Below are 23,068 nucleotides of genomic sequence, written 5' to 3'. Positions count from 1 at the left end.
TTTTTCCATTTGATGCCTTTGCTTTTGGTGTCACATCCAAGAAACCACTGTCAAATCTAATATCATCAAGACTTTTCCCGCTACATGCTTTCTCCTAAGAGTTTTATAGTTTTAGCTCTTACATTTAAGTCTTTGACCATTTTGAGTTAATTTTCATATTAACATTACCGTGTGATGTAGGAGTCTAACTGTATTCTTTGCATGTAGATACCCAGTTTTCCCAGCACCATTTGCTGAAAAGACTGTTTCTTCCACCATTGAATTGTCTCGACACTCCTCTCCAAAGTCCATAAATGTGAGGGTTTATTTCAGATTCTCAATTCTATTAGACTGATCTATATGCCTATCCTTAGGCCAGTACCACATGTGTTGATGGAGATAATTTTCTAGGAAGTTTTGAAATTGAAAGCGCGAGGCCTCCCACTTTGGTTTTTTTTTTTAATTTTTTTTAATGTTTTTTAGTTTATTTTTGAGAGAGACAGAGTGTGAGTGGCGGAGGGGCAAAGAGAGGGAGACACAGAATCTGAAGCAGGCTCCAGGCTCTGAGCTGTCAGCACAGAGCCTGACGTGGGGCTCAAACCCACGAACCATGAAATCATGATCTGAGCTGAAGTCAGACGCTTAACTGACTGAGCCACCCAGGCGCCCCTATTCTTTTTCAAAATTGTTTCAGCTCTTCTGGGTTCCTTGCATTTCTATATGAATTTTATGTTCAGTTGTCAATTTTTGTAAAGAAGTTACCCAGAATTTTGAAAGAGATGTACTGAATTCATACATCAATTTGGAGAGTATCGCCATCTTAACAAGAAGTGGTTTGATTCATGAACATAACATGTCTGTCCATTTATTTAGTGTCTCTTTAATTTCTTCCAATACTGTTATGTAGTTCATGGAGCAAAAGTTTTGCCCTTTGTTAAGTTTATTCCAAAGTATTTTATTCTTTTTGATGACTTTGTACATAAAATTCAGGGTCTTTATTTTATTTTGAGAGACAGAGACAGAGAGTGAGTAGGAGAAGGGCAGAGAGAGAGGGAGACACAGAATCTGAAGCAGTCTGAGCTGTCATCACAGAGCCTGATGAGGGGCTCAAACCCACGGACTTGTGAGCTCATGACCTGAGCCGAAGTTGGACACTTAATGGACTGAGCCACCCAGGTCCCCCAAATTCAGTTTTGTAACTGAATTTTTAGTTTGCTCACTGATACTTTCTGGAAATATAGTTGATTTTTGTATTTTCATCTTGTATCCTGGAGTGTTGCTGAACTCAATGAAATTTAATCATTTTTCAGTGGATTCCTTAAGATTTTCTATGTAAGATCAAATCATCTGAAAATATTGATACTTTTTATTTTTTTCTAATATGGATGCCCTTTATTTTATTTTCTTGTCTAACTACCCTGGCTAGAACTTCTGGTACAATGTTTAATAGAAGTGGTGAGAGCAGACATCCTTGTCTTGTTCTTGATCTTAGAAGAAATTATTCAGTCTCTCCCCACTAAGTATGATGTTAGTTTGGGGTTTTGATAGATGTCATTTATCAGGTTGAGAAAGTTCCCTTCTATTCCTAGTCTGTCAAATATTTTTATCACGAAGACTAACTATAATTCTTTGTTTTGTTATTTTAGTGGTCACTTTAATGTTTATGGTATATGTCTTTAACTTCACTCAATTCCAACACTTTAATTATCATCTCAAAGTGTCATGCCTTTTCCATATCTCCAGTTTCAATCTTTATCCTGACTCCAATCCAACATTCCTAACTGCTGGTTGAACATCATAGTCATAAAACTTTGGAGCAGTGAGAAGCTTATCAATCATCTAGTTCAATAGACTTCATACTGGGGGCAGCTTGGTGGCTCAGTTGGTTAAGCGTCTGACTTCAGCTCAGGTCATGAGCTCACAAGTCCGTGGGTTCGAGCCCCTCATCAGGCTCTGTGATGACAGCTCAGACTGCTTCAAATTCTGTGTCTCCCTCTCTCTTTGCCCTTCCCCTACTCCCCTACTCTCTCTCTCTGCCCTTCCCCTGTCTCTGTCTCTCAAAATAAAATAAAGACCCTGAATTTTAAGCCATGAGTTCAAGCCCTCTGTCAGGCTCTGTGTTGACATCTCAAAGCCTGGAGTCTGCTCTGGATTCTGTGACTCCCTCTCTTTGCCCTTCCCTTGCTCACTCTCTTCTCTCTCTCAAAAATAAATAAATGTTAAAAATTAAAAAAATAAAACAGACTTCAGACTGTTCCACAGTACCCAAGCGGTCTTCTGGAGACAGAGCAGGTACCTCTTTATCTCAGGCCGCTCTACTTCTTTCTGCACTGTTTGTTCATTTCATACACTTTTTGAATGATTCCTCAATGTCTTATAGATATCAAAAAGATAATAATATGTGATGAATAATTTCATGCCAGTAAGTTTGACAACTTAGATGAAGCAGACAAATTACTTTAAAAACACAACTTTCCAAAATGAACACAAGAAGAAATATAACCTTAATAGAAGTAACAGAAGTATTAAAGCTATTGAGTTCTAATTAAAACCTGCCCCACAAAGAAAACCTATAGTCTAACTACTGAATTCTTCCAAACATTTAAGAATGATATAATACTCTTCCAGGAGCTAAAAAAAATGTTAGCCCTTAACAACTCATCAAAATCTGAAAAAAAAATTACAAAGACCTAAAAGTGTGGGTCAATCTTCTTCATGAAGATTGATTAAAATAGAATAATATTAAATAAAGTAGGGGGCATCTTGGATAAGCGGCCAACTCTTGATTTTGGCTCAGGTCATGATCTCACAGTTTGTGAGTTTGAGCCCCATGTCAGGCTCAGCCTGCTTGGGATTCTCTCTTTCTCCCTCTCTCTCTGCCCTCCCCCCCCCCAAAAATTAATAACTAAACTAAAATAAAATAAAATATTAGCAAATAACACTCAGCAAATTAACAACAAATAAAAGAGGTTAGCACATCATAAGAAAGTTGTGATTGTTCTGGGAATGCAAGGTTGGTTTAACATTTGAAAATCAGGCAACAGGGGCGCCTGGGTGGCTCAGTCGGTTAAGTCTCCGGCTTCAGCTCAGGTCAGATCTCACGTTCGTGAGTTCGAGCCCCGAGTCAGGCTCTGTGCTGACAGCTAGCTCAGAGCCTGGAGCCTGCTTCCGGTTCTGTGTCTCCTTCTCTCTCTGCCCCTCCCCCCTCTCATGCTCTGTCTCTCTCTGTATCAAAAATAAATAAAACATTAAAAAAAAATTTTTAATAAAAAAAGGAAAATCAGGCAACATAATTTACTACATTAAGAGAATAAAAGAAAAAGGAAGAAATTAAACTGTTATTATCTGTCAACATGGTTTACATACAGACAATTCAAATGAATGTACAGATAAACTATTAGAATTAGTAATTCTAATGAACATCACTGGGCACACAGTCAATATAGAAAAATAAATTTAAAAATAAATTTATATACAGCAATAAATAAATAGAAATGGAATGTAAAAAAAAGTGATGCCACTTATATGAGCATCAAAAGCTACCAAATACCTAAGAGTTTATCTAAGGAAAAAAATAAAAGAACTTTACCAGAATACTCTAAAACACTTCCGAGGAAAACTAATGAATACATAAATAAATGAAGGAATATATCATATCAGTATATTCAAGAATCATATGGGAGAATGGATGAAATAGGTGACGGGGATTAAAAAGAACACTTCTCAGGATGGCTGGGTGGCTCTGGCAGTTGAGTGTCTGACTTCGGCTCAGGTCATGACCTCACGGTTCATGGGTTTGAGCCCCGTGTCAGGTTCTGTGCTAACCACTAGCTCAGAGCCTGGAGCCTGCTAAGGATTCTGTGTCTCTCTCTCTCTCTGCTCTTCCCCTCTTCATGCTCTGTCTCTCAAAAATAAATAAAATGTAAAATTTTTTTTAAAAAAAGTATACCTCTCATGATGAGCACTGAGTAATGTATAGAATTGTTGACTCACTATATTGTACACTTGAAATAAATAGAACACTACATATTAACTATACCAGAATTAAAATTAAAATCTTGACAAAAATAAATTTAAAGAAAAGTTTGTAATACCACATTATAATCACAATAATTCCCCTCAAATTGCTGTACAATGTAACTCCAACGTAAACTTCAATTGTTTTAAAGCAGCAATTTACAAAGATATTCTAAAACTGAAAAGTAGATACCAAGGGACAAGAATGGAAAAACAACCTTGACGAATAAAAACAAAGTTGGAACATTTATATATTATCAGGTCACAAGACTTACTACCAAGCTACAGTATTAAAACTGTGGCACTGAAAGAAAGTTAGATGAATAGAACAAAATAGAGTCTAGAAACAGACTCAGTCATATATGGTCACCAGATATTCGACAAAAGTGTATGTGTGTATTTGTGTGTGTGTTGGGGTAGGTGGGATCGTAAGCGGTATTAGATAAATTGGATATGCCTATGGGAAAGAAATGAACCTTTACTCCTACCACACGTCAAACACAAGTCTCAACTCAAAATGGATTATAGCACTGAGAGTAAAACATTAAACCTTCTAGAGGATAACAAGGAAAAAGATGTCCATTATTTGGGGGTAGACACAAATTTCTTGAATAGGAAACAAACAGCAGTAACCTGAAGAAAAACAATTGACAAATTAGAAGTTGTTAAAACTAAACGATTCTCTTGACTTAAAATCACCATTAAGAGATTGAAAAGGCAAGCCACAAACTGGGAGAACAATTTTGCAATCTATATATCCAAAAAATGACTAGTGTCCAGAATATATAAAGAACTCCTACATATCAATAAGAAAAGGACACACAGCGCTGTAGGAAGATGGAAGTATGAGCAATTACTTCACAAAAGGAGATGCAGATGGCCAATAAGCATATAAAAAGTTGCCCCAAATCATGAGTCATCAGGGTACTGCAAAGTAAAAGTACAATGAGATATTATCACACATTGACTAGAATGGCTACTTAAACAACCACATGAAACAAGGTGACAGTAACAAGCAACTGAGACTGTGGAGCAACTGAGACTCTCAATTCTTTGCTGCTAAGAGCATAAATTGGTACAACCACTTTGGAAAGCCATTTAGGCAATTTTTACCAAAGCTGAATATTAGCATACCCCAATGCCCAGCAGACCTAGCACCAGTACACAAGGATACAAAAGCGTATTATGATATACTAGGATGTTTACACCAGCACCACTCAAAAAAATCTCCAAATTGGAAACAGTTCAAAGGGCCTTCAAAAGTCAACAATAAAATGTATATATATATATACATTATTGTGTATTCATATAAAGAACACTCTATGGCAGTGAAAAGGGAAAACCCTCTGCTACATGCAAAAATATGAATGAATCTCACAGATGTTAAAGGTTGAATAGATGAAGCAAACACAAAAAGATACACAATAAATGATTCCATTTATGCAGGCAAAATGAAATGATGGTGATGGAGTGGTGGGTGCCTCTGAAGGAGCACCGAAAGGGAGCACAAGGCAGACTTTGGGGTGCTGGTTATGTTCCGTATCTTGATAGGGGTAGTGCTTTCATGGGTATGTTCACTTTGTAGAATTCACCAAGATTTCTGAACTTTATTCTGTTTTCAATACCTCTACAAGATTATACAAATGAAGCATATTTTAGTTAGAAAAAGTCAGTCTGGAAGTATTTTTACTCCTAAAAAAAGCAATGTTGGGTCACTCTGATCAAATAACAAAGATCTGTGCAATTATTATTTTTTTCTTTTTTGTTTTCCATATCAAAAATCTTGGGGGATGATTGTCAATTGCAGTAGCCATATTAATTTAGGTGGTTTATTTCCTTCTTCCTCCTAAAAGGTGTTTGATTTTCTGTTTCTTATTATTATATGTATGTTTTCAATTATGTACCACCTCAAATCTTCTTGGGAATAAATTATTGATGAAAATAAGTATACTTCATACCATTTTATCTGGAAATTTGTGGTTACCATTTTTCTTTACCTTTTTTTAATTCTCAAAATCTAAAAATGAACAATACCAGAGCGGCTTATGCTTGATTAATTTATGGGTAAGAGACCAGCATGTCCACTAGATGGAGGCAAAACCCAAGACTAAGCTTTTCTTGTAAAAAGTTAAAAATCATATTTAATTTAAAAACATAAAATCTTCAGCAAAGAAATAAAAATATATTACCAGATTTAATATATTGCTTTGATTATTTGATGGTGTTTTAGTAAAAACTAGATGGATTAAGTTCCGAAATGGGTTTCATTGTACAGATTTTAAACACATCCAGAAGTTACCTCAGTCCTCTCCTTAGTAAGCAGGGCACTTGGATAAAGCAATGGAGATTTAATGCTATTGCTTTTCCTCCAGACAAGTAAATGCTAAAACCATTTTGGTTTCCTATTCTCGATTCCAGCAGTCAACAAAGTCCTTCTTTGGTACTAAGACATTTTTTTTCAAATTTGTTAAATGCTATCAAATGGACTAATAATTTAAGGGAATTATTTTGTTTCTTACTGTACCATTTAATGGAGGAAACATTCCTTCTTCCTGTTATAAAGGGCTTTTTGCTTAGGATTTTAAAATTCCAGTGAATTGGTGAAAAAAATTTTTTGATAACTTATAGGACTTGCAGCCCCCAGGAAGATGCACCCCTAGAATTCAAATAATGCAGGGATGAAACTAGGCATCTCTAGATACCTACTTTTAAAAATCAACGTTATCTGGGCGCCTGGGTGGCTCAGGCGGTTAAGCGTCCGGCTTCGGCTCAGGTCATGATCTCACAGTTCGTGGGTTGGAGCCCTGCGTCAGGCTCTGCGCTGACAGCTAGCTCAGAGCCTGGAGCCTGCTTCAGATTGTGTATCTCCCTCTCTCTGACCCTTCCCTGCTCTCGCTGTCTCTCTCTCTCTCTCTGTCTCTCAAAAATAAATAAAAAGCATTAAAAAATTAAAAAAAAATCAATGTTATCTAAGTATAACCCGTACATACAAAAACATACATTCCATTTACGGAATACAACTTAATGACTTGGGCATTTGTATCCATCTACAAAACCACCACTACACCAATATATAGAATATTTCTATCTCCTGGGAAAGATTCCTCCTGCCCTTTTGCAGTCCAGTTTCTGTTCCTGTTGCCAGGCAACCACTGCTCTGTTGTCTCTAAATGAGTTAATTTTTTCCCCACATGGATATTTAATTGGAACACAACACTATTTCTTTCCTTTTTCTTTTCTTTTTTTTTAAGACTAAGTAATCTCTACACACAACGTGGGGCTTGAACTTACACCCTGGAGATCAAGAATCTCATGCTTTTCCGACTAAGCCAGGCAGACACTCCACAAAGCACTGTTTTGTTTTTTTTAATTTAATGTTTATTTTCTAGAGAGAGAGACAGAGACAGAGTGTGAGCGAGGGAGGGTCAGAGAGAGAGGGAGACACAGAATTTGAAGCAGGCTCCAGGCTCTGAGCTGTCAGCACAGAGCCCACGAACCATGAGATCATGACCTGAGCTGAAGTTGGACACTTAAGTAACTGAACTACCTAGGCACCCCAGCACTATTTCAGAGAATTTTCCACTGGACTCCTTGGTACCTTTGTAAAAAATCAATTGACCATTTATATCTGGTTCTGTTTCTAGATTCTCTTTTGTTCTATTGCTCTACATGTCTATCGAATGCTATTTCATAGTTTTGAAATCAGATTGTATAACCCCCCCCACCCCGGCTTTGTTGTTCTTTTTAAAAATTGCTTTGGCTCCTATGCCCTAAGCATTTTTGCTTATTTATGTTTTATGCCACTAAATGCCATTTGCTCCTTATCAATAAGGGTAACTTTTATGTCCCCAAACACTATCATATATAAATGACATAAGATGATTTTAAAGAAAATGGAATTTTTGTTATGAATATTTGACAGACTAATTTGTGGTACGTGGATATTAACATTCAAGAACACCTCAGATGAAAAGCTACATTTGAATGTGAGCTTTCTGAAAACGTAGTTAATGGCAATAGATGATTTACTTGACCTCCATAACCCCAATTTCTTCTCCTGTCCAGTGGCATCTACCTCAAAAGGTTATCGTGGGGCTCATGACATAAAGTTAATGAGCGCCCACGTACAGCTATCCTAGGTATTAATATTTTCACAGTGGCTTAGTGTATCACATCTTGGACACGTCAAAACAAGATCAGGTGAGACCATTTCACTTGTGCATTACATAAAAGATGATTGGGAAAGGCCGACGATCAGATGTGGGGTTTCTTTTACATTGATTTTGATATATTTCATCTTTGAATTCATTTTTTATGTCTTTTATTTTTGAGAGACAGAGAGAGACAGTGCGAGCAGGGGAGGGTCAGAGAGAGAGGGAGACACAGAATCGGAAGCAGCCTCCAGGCTCTGAGCAGGCTGTCAGCACAGAGCCTGACGCAGGGCTCCAACCCACAGACCGTGAGATCATGACCTGAGCCGAAACTGGGCGCTTAACCGACTGAGCCACCCAGGCGCCCCTTGAATTAATTTTTAAGACCACAGGAACTGCCAAAAAATTATAACATATTTTTGTACTTAAGTAACAAATATTTTATTTTTAAAATTTTCTTCCGTGCTTATTTAGTTTTGAGGTGGGTGGGGGGCGGGGAGAGAGAGAATGAGCTGAAGAAGGGCCGAGAGGGAAACACAATCTGAAACGGGCTGCAGGCTATGAGCTGTCAGCCCAGAGCCCGATGCGAGGTTCAAACCCACGAACCACAAGATTGTGACATGATCCGAAGTTGGACGTTTAACCATCTGAGCCACGCAGGCGCCCCTAAACAAAAATTTTAGATCTGTAATGACATTAAGAGATTATATGCTCTTTCTCCAGTTGTTTACACTTGGAAGCTGGTACCTCCCTCCTCATGTTCTGATACAGGTGTTGACTTCTCTTATCCCTTCTAGAAGTCAAAATCCTGTGTATCAACCTAATAGCATTTTGTTCAGCAACGCAATAAAAAATGTACAGTTGTTATGGTGCAACCTATTAAACATTGGGATTTGATTACTGTATTCATTAATACCCAGAAGTTAGAATCTTCTTAAAATAGACTTATCTGGCCTATGGAGTGTTTCTTAGAAGCCAAAGCTGGGAGTGGGATGTGGGCTGTTCTTACAAATGATACTCAGTATTGAAGTGTGTGTTCTGTATCTTATTGTATGTTTTATCCCAATTTTTGAATGTGTTCAAATAATCTCATTAATAAAATACTAAAAATTTAAAATAGATTCAATGGTTTTCTAATTTTGAATGTATATTGATGAATATTTAGAGTATAAAGAAAATATGTAGTGTCCGGCTTCGGCTCAGGTCATGATCTCATGGTTCGTGGGTTCGAGCCCCGCGTCAGGGTCTGTACTGACAGCTAGCTCAGAGCCTGGAGCCTGCTTCCGATTCTGTGTCTCCCTCTCTCTCTGACCCTCCCCTGCTTGCACTGTCTCTGTCTCTCAAAAATAAATAAAAAAAATTTTAAAAATAAAAAAAGAAAATATTTAGACCAAAATAAAATTAAATTGCTAAAATAAATGAATGAAATTAATGAAATTGCATGCTAACAAAACAATTTTGAGGTGAGCCAAATTATGAAATCTCCTAACTTAGATATCTTTGATGACAGAGCAAGAAACATTTGGCAATGTCTGGACACATTTCCAGTTGTCACAACTGGGAGTGGGGAGAGGGAGGTACCACTGAAATCGACTAAGTCAAGGCCAAGAATGCTGCCTAACATCCTACAATGCAGAATGCCTCCCCGTATGGCAAAGAATTATTTGGGCCCAATGTCAACAGTGTGAGGAACACGTACATACAATTAACTTTCTAAGATGGATCCCAAAACCTTCTCATTATCCAAGGGTGCAGTCTAAAAACAAAAGAATGAGGGTGCTTGAGTGGCTCAGTCGGTTAAGCATCAGGCTTCAGCTCAGGTCATGATCTCACGGTTCAGGAGTTCGAGCTCCGCCTTGGGCTCTGTGCTGACAGCTCAGATCCTGCAGCCTGTTTCAGGTTCTGCGTCTCCCTCTCTCTCTGCCCCTCCCCTGCTCATGCTGCCTCTCTCTGTCTCTCAAAAATAAATTAAAAACAGAAAAAAAAATTTTAAACAAAAGAATGAAGAGCCTAATACCATTTTCTCCCTTTTGATTCATCTTATAAGCTTTGCCTATTTTCAAATTAAAAATATGCAAAAGCACATGGAAGCAAATCTGAACTCTGGTGCTTTTTTTCTGGTATGTGCCCTGAGGGATCTGATTTTTTATCAGGTCTTAATGTGATGTCTTGGTCTTAGAGCTGGATGCATTTTCTTTATGAGTTACTAAACTGAGGTTTGAGAAACCTCGCAGGCACCTTTTTTTAAAGGAGGGCAGGTTCACTTTCTTGGTTTCTTTGTGTTTTGTCTGTCAGTTCCAAAGAACTGCCCCTGTTTAAGGCAGCTGTGTCTGAAAACTGCTCAGGAGACAGTGCTCCTTGTCAACTCGCATTAACTCTCCAATGATGTCTTCCTATACATCCAGTAGAAATGAAAGGCTGAGCATATAATAGAAAAAGAAGAAAAAAATGAAGTAGCAGTTTGCCTGTAGGTTTACTATTTATTTCATTAAGCAAGATTTTCTTTCCTACAAATCCCGCTACTCTGAGATCCACTGGCCAATGATGCCATGTCATTAAATTAAAAATGATGATGATTATATATACCTGAGTGCTGATTGGAAAATTGGTTATGAACCAAATGTGGGTGTTTTTCTGTATTTATTCCATTTGCTCAACATGAACAAGACCCATCCTGAAAAGAGGGGAAAATTAGGTATGAATTTAAATAGCGACTCCTTTGATAGGCATTGAGAAGCGGTAGCACACAATGAAAAGTATGTCATTCTTAACTTCTTAGCCCTGGATACACTCCGGAAACGCATTTTCTCTCAGAACTTCATTTCCTTTCCGCCCTTGCTCAAATCTTTTTTTTTTTCTTTTTCCTTTTCTTATTCCTTGTGTTTTTTCTTTTGTTGGAGACTTCTGATGTCTGAAAGGGACCTTTGAAAATGAGAGATTTTCCTTTGACAAAGCAGGAAAAAGTGTCCAATGGAAAAAAGACAGCCTCTTCAGCAGGTGGTGCTGGGAGAACTGGACAGCAACATGCAGAAGAATGAAACTAGACCACTTTCTTATACCACACACAAAAATTAATTCAAAATGGATGAAGGACCTGAATGTGAGACAGGAAACCATCAAAACCCTAGAGGAGAAAGCAGGAAACAACCTCCTTGACCTCAACTGCAGCAATTTCCTACTCGACACATCCCCAAAGGCAAGGGAATCAAGAACAAAAATGAACCATTGGGACCTCATCAAGATAAAAAGCTTCTACATAGCAAAAGAAACAATCAACAAAACTAATAGGCAACTGAAGGAATGGGAAAAGATAGTTGCAAATGACATATCAGACAAAGGACTAGTATCCAAACTATACCAAACTACATACCCAAAAAATGAATAATCCAGTGAAGAAATGGGCAGAAGACATGAACAGACATTTCTCCAAAGAGGACATCCAAATGGCCAACAGACACATCAAACGATGCTCAGTGTCACTCATCATCAGGGAAATACAAATCAAACCACACTGAGATACCACCTCACACCAATCAGAGTGGCTAAAATGAACAAATCAAGAGACTATAGACGCTGGTGAGGGTGTGGAGAGACGGGCACCCTCCTACACTGTTGGTGGGAATATAAACTGGTGCAGCTGTTCTGGAAAACACTGTAGAGGCTCCTCAAAAAACTAACAATAGAACTCCCCTATGACCCAGCAGTAGCACTGCTAGGATTTTACCCAAGGGATACAGGAGTGCTGATGCATAGGGGCACATGTACCCCAATGTTCACAGCAGCACTGTCAACAATAGCTAAGTCATGGAAAGAGCCTATATGTCCGTCAACTGATGTATGGATCAAGAAGGTGTGGTTTATCTATACAATGGAGTACTGCATGGCCATGAGAAAGAATGAAATCTGGCCATTTGCAGGAAAGTGGATGGACCTCGAGGGTGTCATGCTAAGTGAGATAAATCAGGCAGAGAAGGACAGATATCGTATGTTTTCACTCATAAGTGTAACAGGAGAAACTTAACAGAAGATCATGGGGGAGGGAAAGGAGGGAAAAAAGAGTTAGGGAGGCAAATCATGAGAGACTCTTAAATACTGAGAATAAACTGAAGGCTGAAGGGGGAGGGGGAAAGGAGAAGGGGAGTGATGGACATGGAGGAGGACACTTGTTAGGATGAGCACTTGGTGTTATATGGAAACCAACTTGACAATAAAAAAAGGAAAAAAAAAAAGAAAATGAGAGATTTTCCAGAAATGGAAGTATTTTGATTTTTGTCATAATAGACATTGTAAGGTTTAATAGATGGAGGCAGAGATGGGAGGACAAAGAGACCACGTTATGGAGCCAAGAAGGCCTTTATTGGGATTTGCGATTCCCGGGCGAGGTTCCGTGACTCTGGAGCGGGAGTCAGGGAAGTCGTGCCTGATATGGGAGAGCAAGGTCTTTTATGGGTGCAGAAGTTCTGGGTTTGAGCTCAGGTGGGCTGATAGCCACATAGGGTCATCTTTGGACGGTGACAGGATTCAATTGGCTGTCCGCTTCGGTGGGGAGGATGATGCTGGAATCCCATGGTGAGGCATTACAGTTTGAGACAGTCCAGATTGAGAGTGGGGGTCGTCCGTCCTGGCGGCGCCTGGATCTGTTATCTAGCCTGCAATAAAATGGCTGCTGGTGCTTTCCAAATGGCTCGGGTCATCCCAGGTTTGCAAGTGGGGGTTGTCAGTGTTCGCAGCTTTCCACATCAAAGTGGCCGCTCAGTTGCTTTCCCATGGCAACTCTTACAGACATCAATGAATTAACGAATGCTTTTACATTCATAATATAAAGATTCTAAATCCCAACACTGTGGTAGGTTATGGGTCAGAAAGCTCCCTGGAGAAACTTATTGAAGATTTATAAAAGCAAAGACAACTAATTTCACTGTGAGCCTATGAATTATGATGTGTTCCTTGAATAATGAATGATAAAGTCACTTTTCCTCAAGCATATAAGCTCATCAAAATTAAGCCCATAGTTATGAAAGACAGATTTTAAAGTCTCTGAATAAACTCTCCCAGGTTAAAGAAAATTGTTTGCAAACTGAGTGTTTTGCTTGTTTGTTTTTATTTTAGAGAGCAAGCAGGAGAGATAGAAGGAGAGAATCCCAAGCAGGCTCCGTGCTCCGAGTGGACCCTGACTCGGGGCTCAATCCCACCACCCTGGATCATGACCTAAGCCGAAATCCAGAGTCAAGGCTCAATGGACTAAGCCACCCAGCCACCCCTTTTTTAGCCTTCTTAAACTGGAAACGTACAGGTAATTAGGAGTCAAAAGTATGATTAGGGAATGCCTTCTGGGGATAGGGAAGACCAGTAACTACTAAGGAAAGCGCAAAGCAGGGTACCTGGGTGGCTCAGTCGGTTAAGCCTCTGACTTCGGCTCAGGTCAGATCTCACATTCGTGGGTTTGAGCCCCACATCTGGCTCTGTGCTGACCGGTAGCTCAGAGCCTGGAGCCTGCTTCCGGTTCTGTGTCCCCTTCTCTCTCTGCCCCTCCCCCTCTCATGCTCTGTCTCTCTCTGTATCAAAAATAAATAAAACATTTTAAAAAATTAAAAAAAATTTAAAAAAAAAAGGAAAGCACAAAGGAAGCAAATAATACAAATTCTGCCCTCAGGAATGGAAGGGATTTCACTTATGCATGGAGTTTGCTCCCTAGCACTGGTTTGAATGTCGAGGCCTGAAACCAGGAAGTAGTCACATCTCAGCTTCTTATAAATTAGAGGAGGGTTCTTTGGCCCCATACTTAAGTGGAAAGCTTATATAAAATCATGGATGCAACTTATTCCAAAGTAAGAAAGGAGCCATGGGCTCTGTGACTTACTACTGTAAGTAGGTAGCCTAGTTTAGCAGTCTACCGCGGTAAGTGGGGTCCTGTTCTACTTGTCTGTATAACTTGCCTGTTCGTGTCATTTGGTATCACTAAATTGGGCCAAACACTTTCTGCCCCAATCCTTGCATCATAGACACTGATACTCTGAGGCATCACCTAGCCAGAGGTCAACGAAGTAATTGAACCGCTCCTAATTCTTGAGTCCTGTTCGTCACAATGATTCATTTCAAACATTATCTTTTCTGAGATGATTCAAGTTTTTTGAACCCAAAAGCCACCAAACATATTTGATTACATAGCATTATTAGTCCAGAACGATTGGATCACCTGGGCTGGCTCAAAACACAAAAACAAAACCTCAGTGAATATATAAAGAAGGCCCCATTGGTTTAGTTTCCTTCCCACAGCCTCAGCTCTGGCGTTAAAAGTGAAGAGAAAACCCTTTGGGAACAGTCACGGAGAGGCGAGGTAACCAACGGGAAACTGCCACTGGAAAAGACTGAGAGAATAATTATGAAATAAATGTATGCTGGGTGAATTAATATGTTACAGACCTAAGCCAAGGAAGAGATACGCTGATTAAAAAAAAAAAAAAAAAAAAAAAGAACTGGTGCCATTTTTGTTGCTCAAAATTTTTATTTTCTTCTGAATATTTATGTTTATGCTTTTGTCACGATCTATGCTGTGGCTTTCTAAAGCCTGAGCCACGTTGTGGTTCTGGCCCCAATATAGTCACCATTCCTTCACTCTTGGAATTCCTTGTCCCCTGTCTCGTTGCTTTTGCAGGACTTGTATAAAAGGGGGACCTTGGAAAATCAATACTTCCTGGGAACAGGAGAGCCCATCTGAGCAGTGCCACAAACAGCAGGAAGAGGCAGGTAAAACCAGTTGGGGAGCAGATAGATTATGGGCTCTTGGACCAAGGGAGAGTTGTGTGCACATCTGAAGGGCCATGCTGACTCACCGATGGACTAAGGATCACGGGGGTTGGCCAGGGTGAGGTAGGACTGTCCACAGGATTGTGTGAGCTGTGGCAGCGGAGGCAGTATATATAACATTCGTGGACTAAACACTTAGCTAACTACCTTCCCGAAAATGGTCTATGCTCTAAAAGACAAAGATCTAAGCTTTTCTTCTGTTTTTTTAAAACTCTGACAATTCAAGTCACCACTAAGTCAGTTCTTACAGTTTAAAATGAAAGCAAATGGCTATGGTGATCTCAAGAAGACAGTTGTCCTGCACCAGTATATTTAAGATTTTTAAATTAAATTCTGAGTTCGCTCACCTTATAAAAATACATGTCAATATACTAAATACTCAACAAAAATCCGGGATGGGGGAATATTTAAAAATACACTTCTCCTGGATCAGCACCAAAAATATCATTAGTTTTCTGTACAACCCGTTACAAGTTTTTAAGTAGGAAGTTAAAATTATTTCTGATAGAAATCACAAACTCCACATAAATCACTAAAGATATATCCAAACAACTTTCAAATACATTTTGACATCAAGGTTAGGCATTTTCACTCGGAAGGGCGTTCGGATGCGTACCACTGAACGTCTGCAGTAAAATATTTTTGATCTCAACCGTGTATTATGGAGACATTTCATATCTCACACAAAGGAGGCACTGGTACTTGGAAAACTGTTAGAACCGTTACGACTGAGGTGAAGAATTTGTGCAGCCTTCCGCAATTTCAAAGAGGTAGTGATAGACGCTTGCCCTCCGGGCAATATCAAACGCAGTCTCTTCCAAGTTGTTTTTCAGACCTGGTTTGATGTAGCGGTTCATCAGCAGGAGTTCTAGGGTGTCTTTGCTGTCTCTGTTCCCGGCAGCAAGATGTAAGGGGGTCAAGAGGCCTTTTGTTTGCGCGTTAATATCTGCGTCATGCTGAAGTAAGAGAGAAGCTACTCTGGTATTATTCCACTTACAAGCACTGTGCAGGGGCGTCCAGCCATCCACGGTCACCGCGTGGACATCTGCCCCTTGTGCGATCAGCTCACGCACAACGTCTAAGTGTCCGCTGTAGGCTGCTCGATGAAGAGGGGTGTATTGATCTTCATCTCTGGTGTTCACGTGAGTGGACTTCTCAGCAAGTAGTCTCCGCACCGTAGTAAGCTGAGGAGGAAGAGACATCTTTAAAAACCCAGAACAGTCAATGGAGACAAACTGTCTCGTGGTGTTAGATTTGATTAAGTTCAATAAAAACTTCCTTGTTAGCAGAAGACATTAAAATAAAAATGATTTAACATCTCTTTTGGGGGCAACAGATTTAAGAATGTATAGTTAGTGTTAACCACGTTCGTGCATCTAAGAATGTGATTCTCTATCAAAACATACATTTACTCTTGCTCCAATTAAAGCTCATTCCATAAAAGGTTTAGTCCCAGATGAATAATACAGGCTATTGTGCTTAATACTTTATATTTCACTAGTTACAAAAGCAAAATAACTGATTGACTCTTTGACAGCAGGATTATCACGCCAATATACACAGTGCATAAAACTTAAAAAAAAAACTTATCAGAAAACAATGCTACAAGAAAATCTAGAAATTAAAGAGCTCAAACTAAAACAACCTTAGAAATGTGTTTTCAGGAAGTGATTTTCAGCTTGGGTCTTTGGATCTCTGGTAGGATGCAGCGTGTTGAGTTAAAAAGTTACCCAAAAATACAAGACCTTTTTAGTTAGTCTACTAACAGACGTGGAGGAACTTAGTAAAGTGAGGTAGAAGGGAAGTGGGAACGACAAGCAGGAAGAATAGACTGGATGATAATGGGCAAATTAGTACTCCTGAATCTCCTGTTCTTAAGCTGTAAAAGGGAATATTATCATCCTCTGGGGATATAGGAGGATTAAATCAAACCATGTAGTAAATCACATGTTAATTCCCATCCTCCCTCTGAATGATAGTTGTGTCTAGGATGATCTTAATGACTTAATGGAAGTGATTTAAAAATATAAGTGACTTCTTGCCATATTTATAATTATCCCTTAAATTTCCAAATAATACTCAACAGGATGTTTTGTGGCTTACTATGCACTTTCATGTACATTGCCTCATATGATCCTCAAACTCCTGTATGAAAGATACAGGTATATGTATATTATACATTCTTACAGGTAAGAAAATAGAGGTTCAGAAGTGGTAGGATTTGCCCAAAGGTACAAACCAAATAGAGGTTCAGGGATAGGTCTTCTGGCTCCGAATCCAATACTTTTCCTACTATATTATGGTTTCCTCTTTAACTGTTTTTGTTTGTTTTTACCCGATTTTTTTCAGCAGCCCAAAGAAGCAATTTGCTTGGATCTTTTTCCATTTTTTTTTCTTGCAATTCATACCACTCTTCAGTTTTTTCATCTTGCTCCTCATCTTCGTCAGAATTCCCTACCCAGAGACTTTGGGTGCCAGTGGGAATAAGGTGTCCATGTGTCTCCAACAATTCAAGTTGGTTAAAGTGTTCAGAAAAGTCCAAGGAATTTTCTGGGTCTGGTTTTCCATCATCATTTACTTTCCCTTTTTCCATTTTTTACTACTTTTCTAAATATAAAGCATTTCAAATGCCAGGGTATAATTAATCTTTCTAGAGATGAATTATGTCTGCTTTATTTAATCCATCAAGATCTGGAAACATAAACACAAAAATTATTAGAAAAACAGTAACTGAGTGTTTATCAACAGCATAGGTAAGTTTTACAAACATATACAAATAAACCCTGCCTAAACTTTTTGGATTTATTGGTACCCTTTAACAGTCTCTAAATACTGGAAATGAGATTTCAGTTATTTGTATCTTCAATGGTCTAAAACGCCTTCATTTTTAAGTCGATGGTCGTATTATTCTCAATCTTTGATTTAGATACTATTGTATTATACAGAGTGATAAATTCTTAAAGCTTCTAAATTATAATTTAAAAGAAGGGTACATTTGTGATTTTTATAGACTAGACACATAGATGAGGCAAAGCAGAAACAAAAACTTTCAGTTTTTAATAAACTACTTCAAGGACTTAGGCATTCTTAGAGATGGAATAGCCCCAAAGACATCTGTTCAAATCTCTCATCAATGCAGGTATCTTTATCGTAACATCTATAATAATTATCTTACGTCCACTTAATAATTTCAGGCTTCGGAAAATTTGCTCCTTTATAAAGCAGTCCCATTCATTGATAGACAACTATAGTTTTCAGTTGGCTTCCTGTTTTGAACTGAATTTTGGCTGTCATTCACTCCATTCAACAAATATGAACAGAATGCCTGGTATGTGCCAGTGTCTGGATACTGGGATTCAATAATGAATAAGGTCCAGGTCTTAACCTCACGAAGCTTATTGTTTAGTGGGGATGACTGGCAAGAACAGCATGATCTGTGCTATAACAGGAACCTGTCCAAATAAAATGGGCATACAAGAGGGTTATAATTAACCCAGTCCTAAAGGATTAGAGAAGGCTTCTTGAAGGAAGTGACATTTATTCAGCTAGGCTGCCATATTAATTTATAAAACAGTATCAGCTTAAAGAGTTACACAGATTAAATCTTAACCAATTTTTAAAAATGTGAGTAACTAATAAATATCTTAAAAATACTATTTCTCAGTCTCCATTACATTTGCTGAAATCAGTCTATCAAGGCTCTTCTCAGATGTTATCTCTTCCATTAGCTTCAAAATTAGATCTCTCTCTGGGAGCTTTTTTTGTGCTACATATTGCCTTGTTTCAGCACTAATTTGTTCTTGTTTTTAGTCCCTCAGAAGTTAATGAGCTTAAGGATAGGGGCTGTATTTAACATATTTATGCCCTACTTCTACAGAGGGCATTAAGAAATATTTATAGAATTAAATTTAATCAAAGCCCTATCACTTAATTTTGTGTGGAATGGATTCGGAGAAATTCCAGGTTAGTCATACCCTTAAGATACTAATTTCTTTTTAATTTCACAAGTTAAATTGTATTCAGTACTAATGTGGCATTAGATTTTATTACTAGTGCCAAAAGGACTAAATTCAAGTTTAAATCTTTCACTCAACCAATAACTTTTCTTGGCCTGTTACTTCATTGTAAAATGTAATGACTATACTAAAGGATTTCCAAGTCCTGCCCAGCTTTTCAGAGTCTACTGAGAGACCCCATCAGAACTGCTTTGTGTTTTACCAGTTTTCTTGGAATTTTCACCTTTTTTTATTGATGTATTGTTGATATACATTAATTTCAGGTATATGACACAGTGATTCAACATTCTATACATTACTTAATGCTCGCCACAGTATACAATTTTACTGACTATATTTACTTATTGATTCTACTCCTATATTATTGACTATATTGTCTATGCTGCAGTTGTCATTTCTATGACTTATCTATCCTATAACTCGAGGTTTTACCTCCCAGACCTTTCACCTATTTTGTCTATCTCCCCTCCGCTCTCCCCTCTGGTAACCACCAGTTTGTTCCGTATTTATGATCTGTATTTATAAACTTTGTATTTAGAAACTCCCATTGGAGTTCTCACTTTTTTCTTTACTCTCAAACTAATCTCTGAACCTTGCAACACAAAAATAATCATACATCAATTCATTAAATACTTAATAGGTACCAAGAAGTAATATACAGTTCATTTAATTATATTAAATATAGAAGCAATGAAGCACATATTTTATCCACCCCTTTCTTTTCTAAAAAAACTCCCTCTCCCCTTTTTTAGAAAATTCTGAATTTACTGCTTTAAATAGAATAAGTTACATATAATATTTATTTTTAAATTTCAGGTAGATTAAGAGTCAAACCTAGAGTCAAAAAGAGATTAAGATTCTTACTTGATGATATTCCACCAGGAAGAAATAGAGTAGGTTTCTTAACTTAAAAGAACACTTTCCGACAGAGATCTAAACTATGTCAACCCCTTACAAACAGCTCAGTGACAGATGGGGTCATAAATCCTATTTTACAGGTGAAGGCGCTGAATTTCGGAGAGATTAAAGCAACCTGCCCTAGATTAAGGACCTTTTAATGGAACTGAAAAGTAAGATTATCTAATTCAAAAGTTCGCTTTAAAAAAAATTATACTGTATTTTACTGCTACGAGCACAAAGTAATACAGATGCGCTGAACCCAGGGTCCAGGGGCGAAAATTGGGGGATGCAGGGAATACAAGGGTCCGAATGCTCTAACTCTGGGGACTGGGGGTGAGGGAGAAGCCCTCTGGCACCGATTGGTCATTTCCATAGGCCCAGAGTCGCGCCTGCGGCCTTCCAAACAGCCTAGAGTGGAGAAGCCGCTCCAGCCCAACCCAGGACCCAAGACGCAGCCCGACCAGCGGAGAGCAGTCGGGGTCGACAGGTGACCCGCCCCTAAGGGTCCGCCAGTTTTTAGGTGGCGCGAGGGGACCAAGGAGAGCAGGTTAAGGAGAGGCAAGTGCTACCCACCTTAAAGAAGGGAAAGTCGCCGTCGCGAACCTAACTTCCGGGGTCGTCCCTCAGCTTCTCAGGATTGGCTCCCGCATGAGGGCGGGGCCTCGCCACTACTTTCCGGGTTCCCTCATGGCATTCGGCAGCCAATGAGAGTCGAGAAGATTTGAGTGCTACATCATCAATGAGGTATCGCGAGAGAAAGAGCTGGTTTTTCTCTCCCGCCTAATTTAGGTATGTGGCCCTGCGGGTTCTTTGCCACAGACTCGGCAGGTTCTGTGTCCTTTCTTCTCGCGAATCCCGCCCCTTGTTCCCGGGTAAAAGACGGCCTGGGGGTTCCGCTGAGGCCTTGGAGAGTGTGGGTGTGGGGTAATTTAGGAGTCGAACCGCCTATTTCTGTGGGATCCGGGGAGGAAGCCCTGAGTGGATTGACTTTCTGGAGATAAAGAGACGAGTCGGCTAAGTTCTGGAGGGTTCTGGTTCTGGCTTCAGAGTCCGGCGGTGGGGGTGTATTTAGCCTTGGGATCTCGACGGAACCAGGAGTCTGGGACGGGTGGTTTCGTGGTGGCATACACTCTTGTCTGAATATTTTGGTCATTTCCACTTCCCTTGCAGGCACTGGGCGTTTTTCCGCGGAGCGCGTGTTTCTGTTTATTTACACTAGTTTTAAAGGTGGGGGCTCTTCTCTTTTCGTAAATTAGACCTTTTCTTTAACAGTCTTGTGTTTCAGTAGTAAGTAAGTATGGGGTCACGTCCGTGCTCCAGGGACTGCTCATGCGGTTTAAACATTTCTGCTCACCTAGGGTTGTTCGTGTGTTAAACCATACCCACCGTATGTGACCCTTTTTGCCCATTCATTTGATAGGCATTAGTTTCCCATAGTTTAATCATAATGGTGCAGTTAGAATGGCACTGGAGATGTGCCATTTTCTATTGTTGGTTCTTAAATAAAATATAGTAGGTGCTTAGATGAAAATGAGATGCCAAAAATTGGTAGCCTGTTTTTTAAAAAATGTGCGTTTTATAATAATGCAATTTTGCTTTTAGTATTTGCTAGGATTTGAAATCGAGTGAATTCTCTGACATTTGAGCACACGACCCAGAAATACTTGGAGAAAAAACTGGTTCCAAAGGACCGGGACTGACCGCAGAAATGAGTCCTGCAGATGCCCTGTAAGCACTTGCCTTTTGGAATCTTTTTTGTTGCTTTGGATTTCTAAAGCCCATCAACTATAATCACTGTTAAAAAACAACAACAAAACTTATTTAATAAATTGGCAGTAAATAAAGAGCTTGCCCATGAACAGAAATGTTAGTCATATAAAAATATTTAAATGTTAAAAAATTAATATTGCTTGTTTACTAACTAAAAGATAATATACATCTATAGGTTGAAGCCTTGCAGTAATTTGGTGTATTACTATAGTATATAAGTATATATTCTTAGGTTTTGTCTTGAAATATTGAAGCTATAAGTATTCTTGAACTTTTGTGAGGAAGTTTTAACTAGTCAGTGTAAGCCTGTTTAAACAGTACATTGCTCTAGCATTGAATCAGTTGGAAATCAATTTGAGTAGAATGAAAATCAACAAAAGAATCAGAAGTTATGTGGAAAAAGCATTAAATTTGGAGTCTTTCACCCTAATTTCAGTTCCTTGGTTAATAGTGTGTGACCTTGGGCAAGTTTGCAATCCTCTGAAACTTGTCTCAATTTCTTCATCATATATATATATAATTGGAACACAATTGCCTTTGTCAGATTAATTTAAATGTGAGAATTCATTTGATAATACTTTATAAATTGCTATGGAAGCATAAGGGTGATGTGATCTTGAAAATATTCTGATCACCCTGTGCGTGTATAGCAATTAAAACTATGTGCATATATATCATCTTTGAAGTTTCTGAAGAGAAACCTTTTCTGGAAAAATCTCATATGTAAAGATTTTAATTTTGGAAATATATGTGAAAATTTCTTTAAGTGCCTTGTGGTTTAATGAAAATCGCCCGAATGGTTAAATCCTGTTTCTTCCACTTAGTTATGCAATACATTATTTAATTTCTCTGTTTTGTGTTCTCATTTTTCAGAGATAGTAAATACCTCCTTGTTTACATGTGGAAGTTGAGATGAAATCATAGATCCCTAAGTATTTTAAAGAGAGTTATAAGTTACATTAAATTTAAGAAAGCATTACTTACCACATTGCTGTTTCACATAAAAGTACCTTTGAATACCACCAAATTCAAATGGAATTGTAAATAATTCTGTTTTGTTTTTTGGCCAAATTTGTGAATGAAACACTAACTTTGTATAGAGAGTAGAATCAAGCAAGTGTCTTCAGGGACTGAAATATAAGTTTACTAGCATATTAGCATAAGATCTGCTTGTGAGAGGAAGGGCTTTTTAAATGAACAAGTATGATTTGCCTGGGCAGGTGCAAAATATATCAACAGCAGGCTTAGATATGGGGTCAAATCCTCTTGGTTTTTCCCTGTGGAATAGAATCGAAAAACAACCAAGCTTTGAGGTCCAGGGTCCAAAGAGTATATAAAACTGTCTGTAACAAGGTTATACTTTTTTGAGGGAGTCACAGAATTTTTTTTTTAAATTCATATGTTCTGTTTTGAATTGCCTAGTGGTAG

General features: G+C 38.5%; 2 protein-coding genes across 9 annotated transcripts in view; one reads left to right on the top strand and one right to left on the bottom strand.

Moving 5' to 3' along the window:
- Positions 1-14,254: 14,254 nt before the first annotated feature.
- ANKRD49 (ankyrin repeat domain 49) lies at positions 14,255-20,532 on the bottom strand. 3 transcript variants are annotated; one of them, XM_029956669.1, is made up of 3 exons: positions 20,444-20,532; positions 17,290-17,645; positions 14,255-16,138 (listed from the first exon to the last, which is right to left on the bottom strand). In XM_029956669.1, the coding sequence occupies exons 2-3, from the start codon at positions 17,545-17,547 to the stop codon at positions 15,677-15,679; spliced, it is 720 nt and encodes a 239-aa protein (XP_029812529.1). In that variant the 5' UTR covers positions 17,548-17,645; positions 20,444-20,532; the 3' UTR covers positions 14,255-15,676. The 3 variants fall into 3 exon arrangements, 2 of the variants coding, with proteins under 2 accessions (XP_029812529.1, XP_029812530.1); XM_029956670.1 differs by lacking the exon at positions 20,444-20,532 and adding an exon at positions 19,835-20,342; XR_003915309.1 differs by lacking the exon at positions 20,444-20,532 and having other exon boundaries at positions 16,050-16,138; positions 17,194-17,381.
- A 74-nt stretch (positions 20,533-20,606) lies between these two features.
- MRE11 (MRE11 homolog, double strand break repair nuclease) overlaps positions 20,607-23,068 on the top strand; it is a 63,280-nt gene continuing 60,818 nt past the window's right edge. For 2 of the 6 annotated variants that reach the window (XM_029915093.1, XM_029915088.1), the window contains exons 1-2: positions 20,658-20,742; positions 21,483-21,598. In XM_029915093.1, coding sequence (XP_029770953.1) covers positions 21,579-21,598 — 20 coding nt within the window. In that variant the 5' untranslated portion in view covers positions 20,658-20,742; positions 21,483-21,578. The other 4 variants (XM_029915090.1, XM_029915091.1, XM_029915089.1 and 1 more) reach the window with 4 other exon arrangements.

This window comes from Suricata suricatta, chromosome 11 (assembly GCF_006229205.1).
Source record: "Suricata suricatta isolate VVHF042 chromosome 11, meerkat_22Aug2017_6uvM2_HiC, whole genome shotgun sequence".
NCBI classification, from domain to species: Eukaryota; Metazoa; Chordata; class Mammalia; order Carnivora; family Herpestidae; genus Suricata; species Suricata suricatta.
This window is presented reverse-complemented; position numbering and strand designations above follow the sequence as displayed.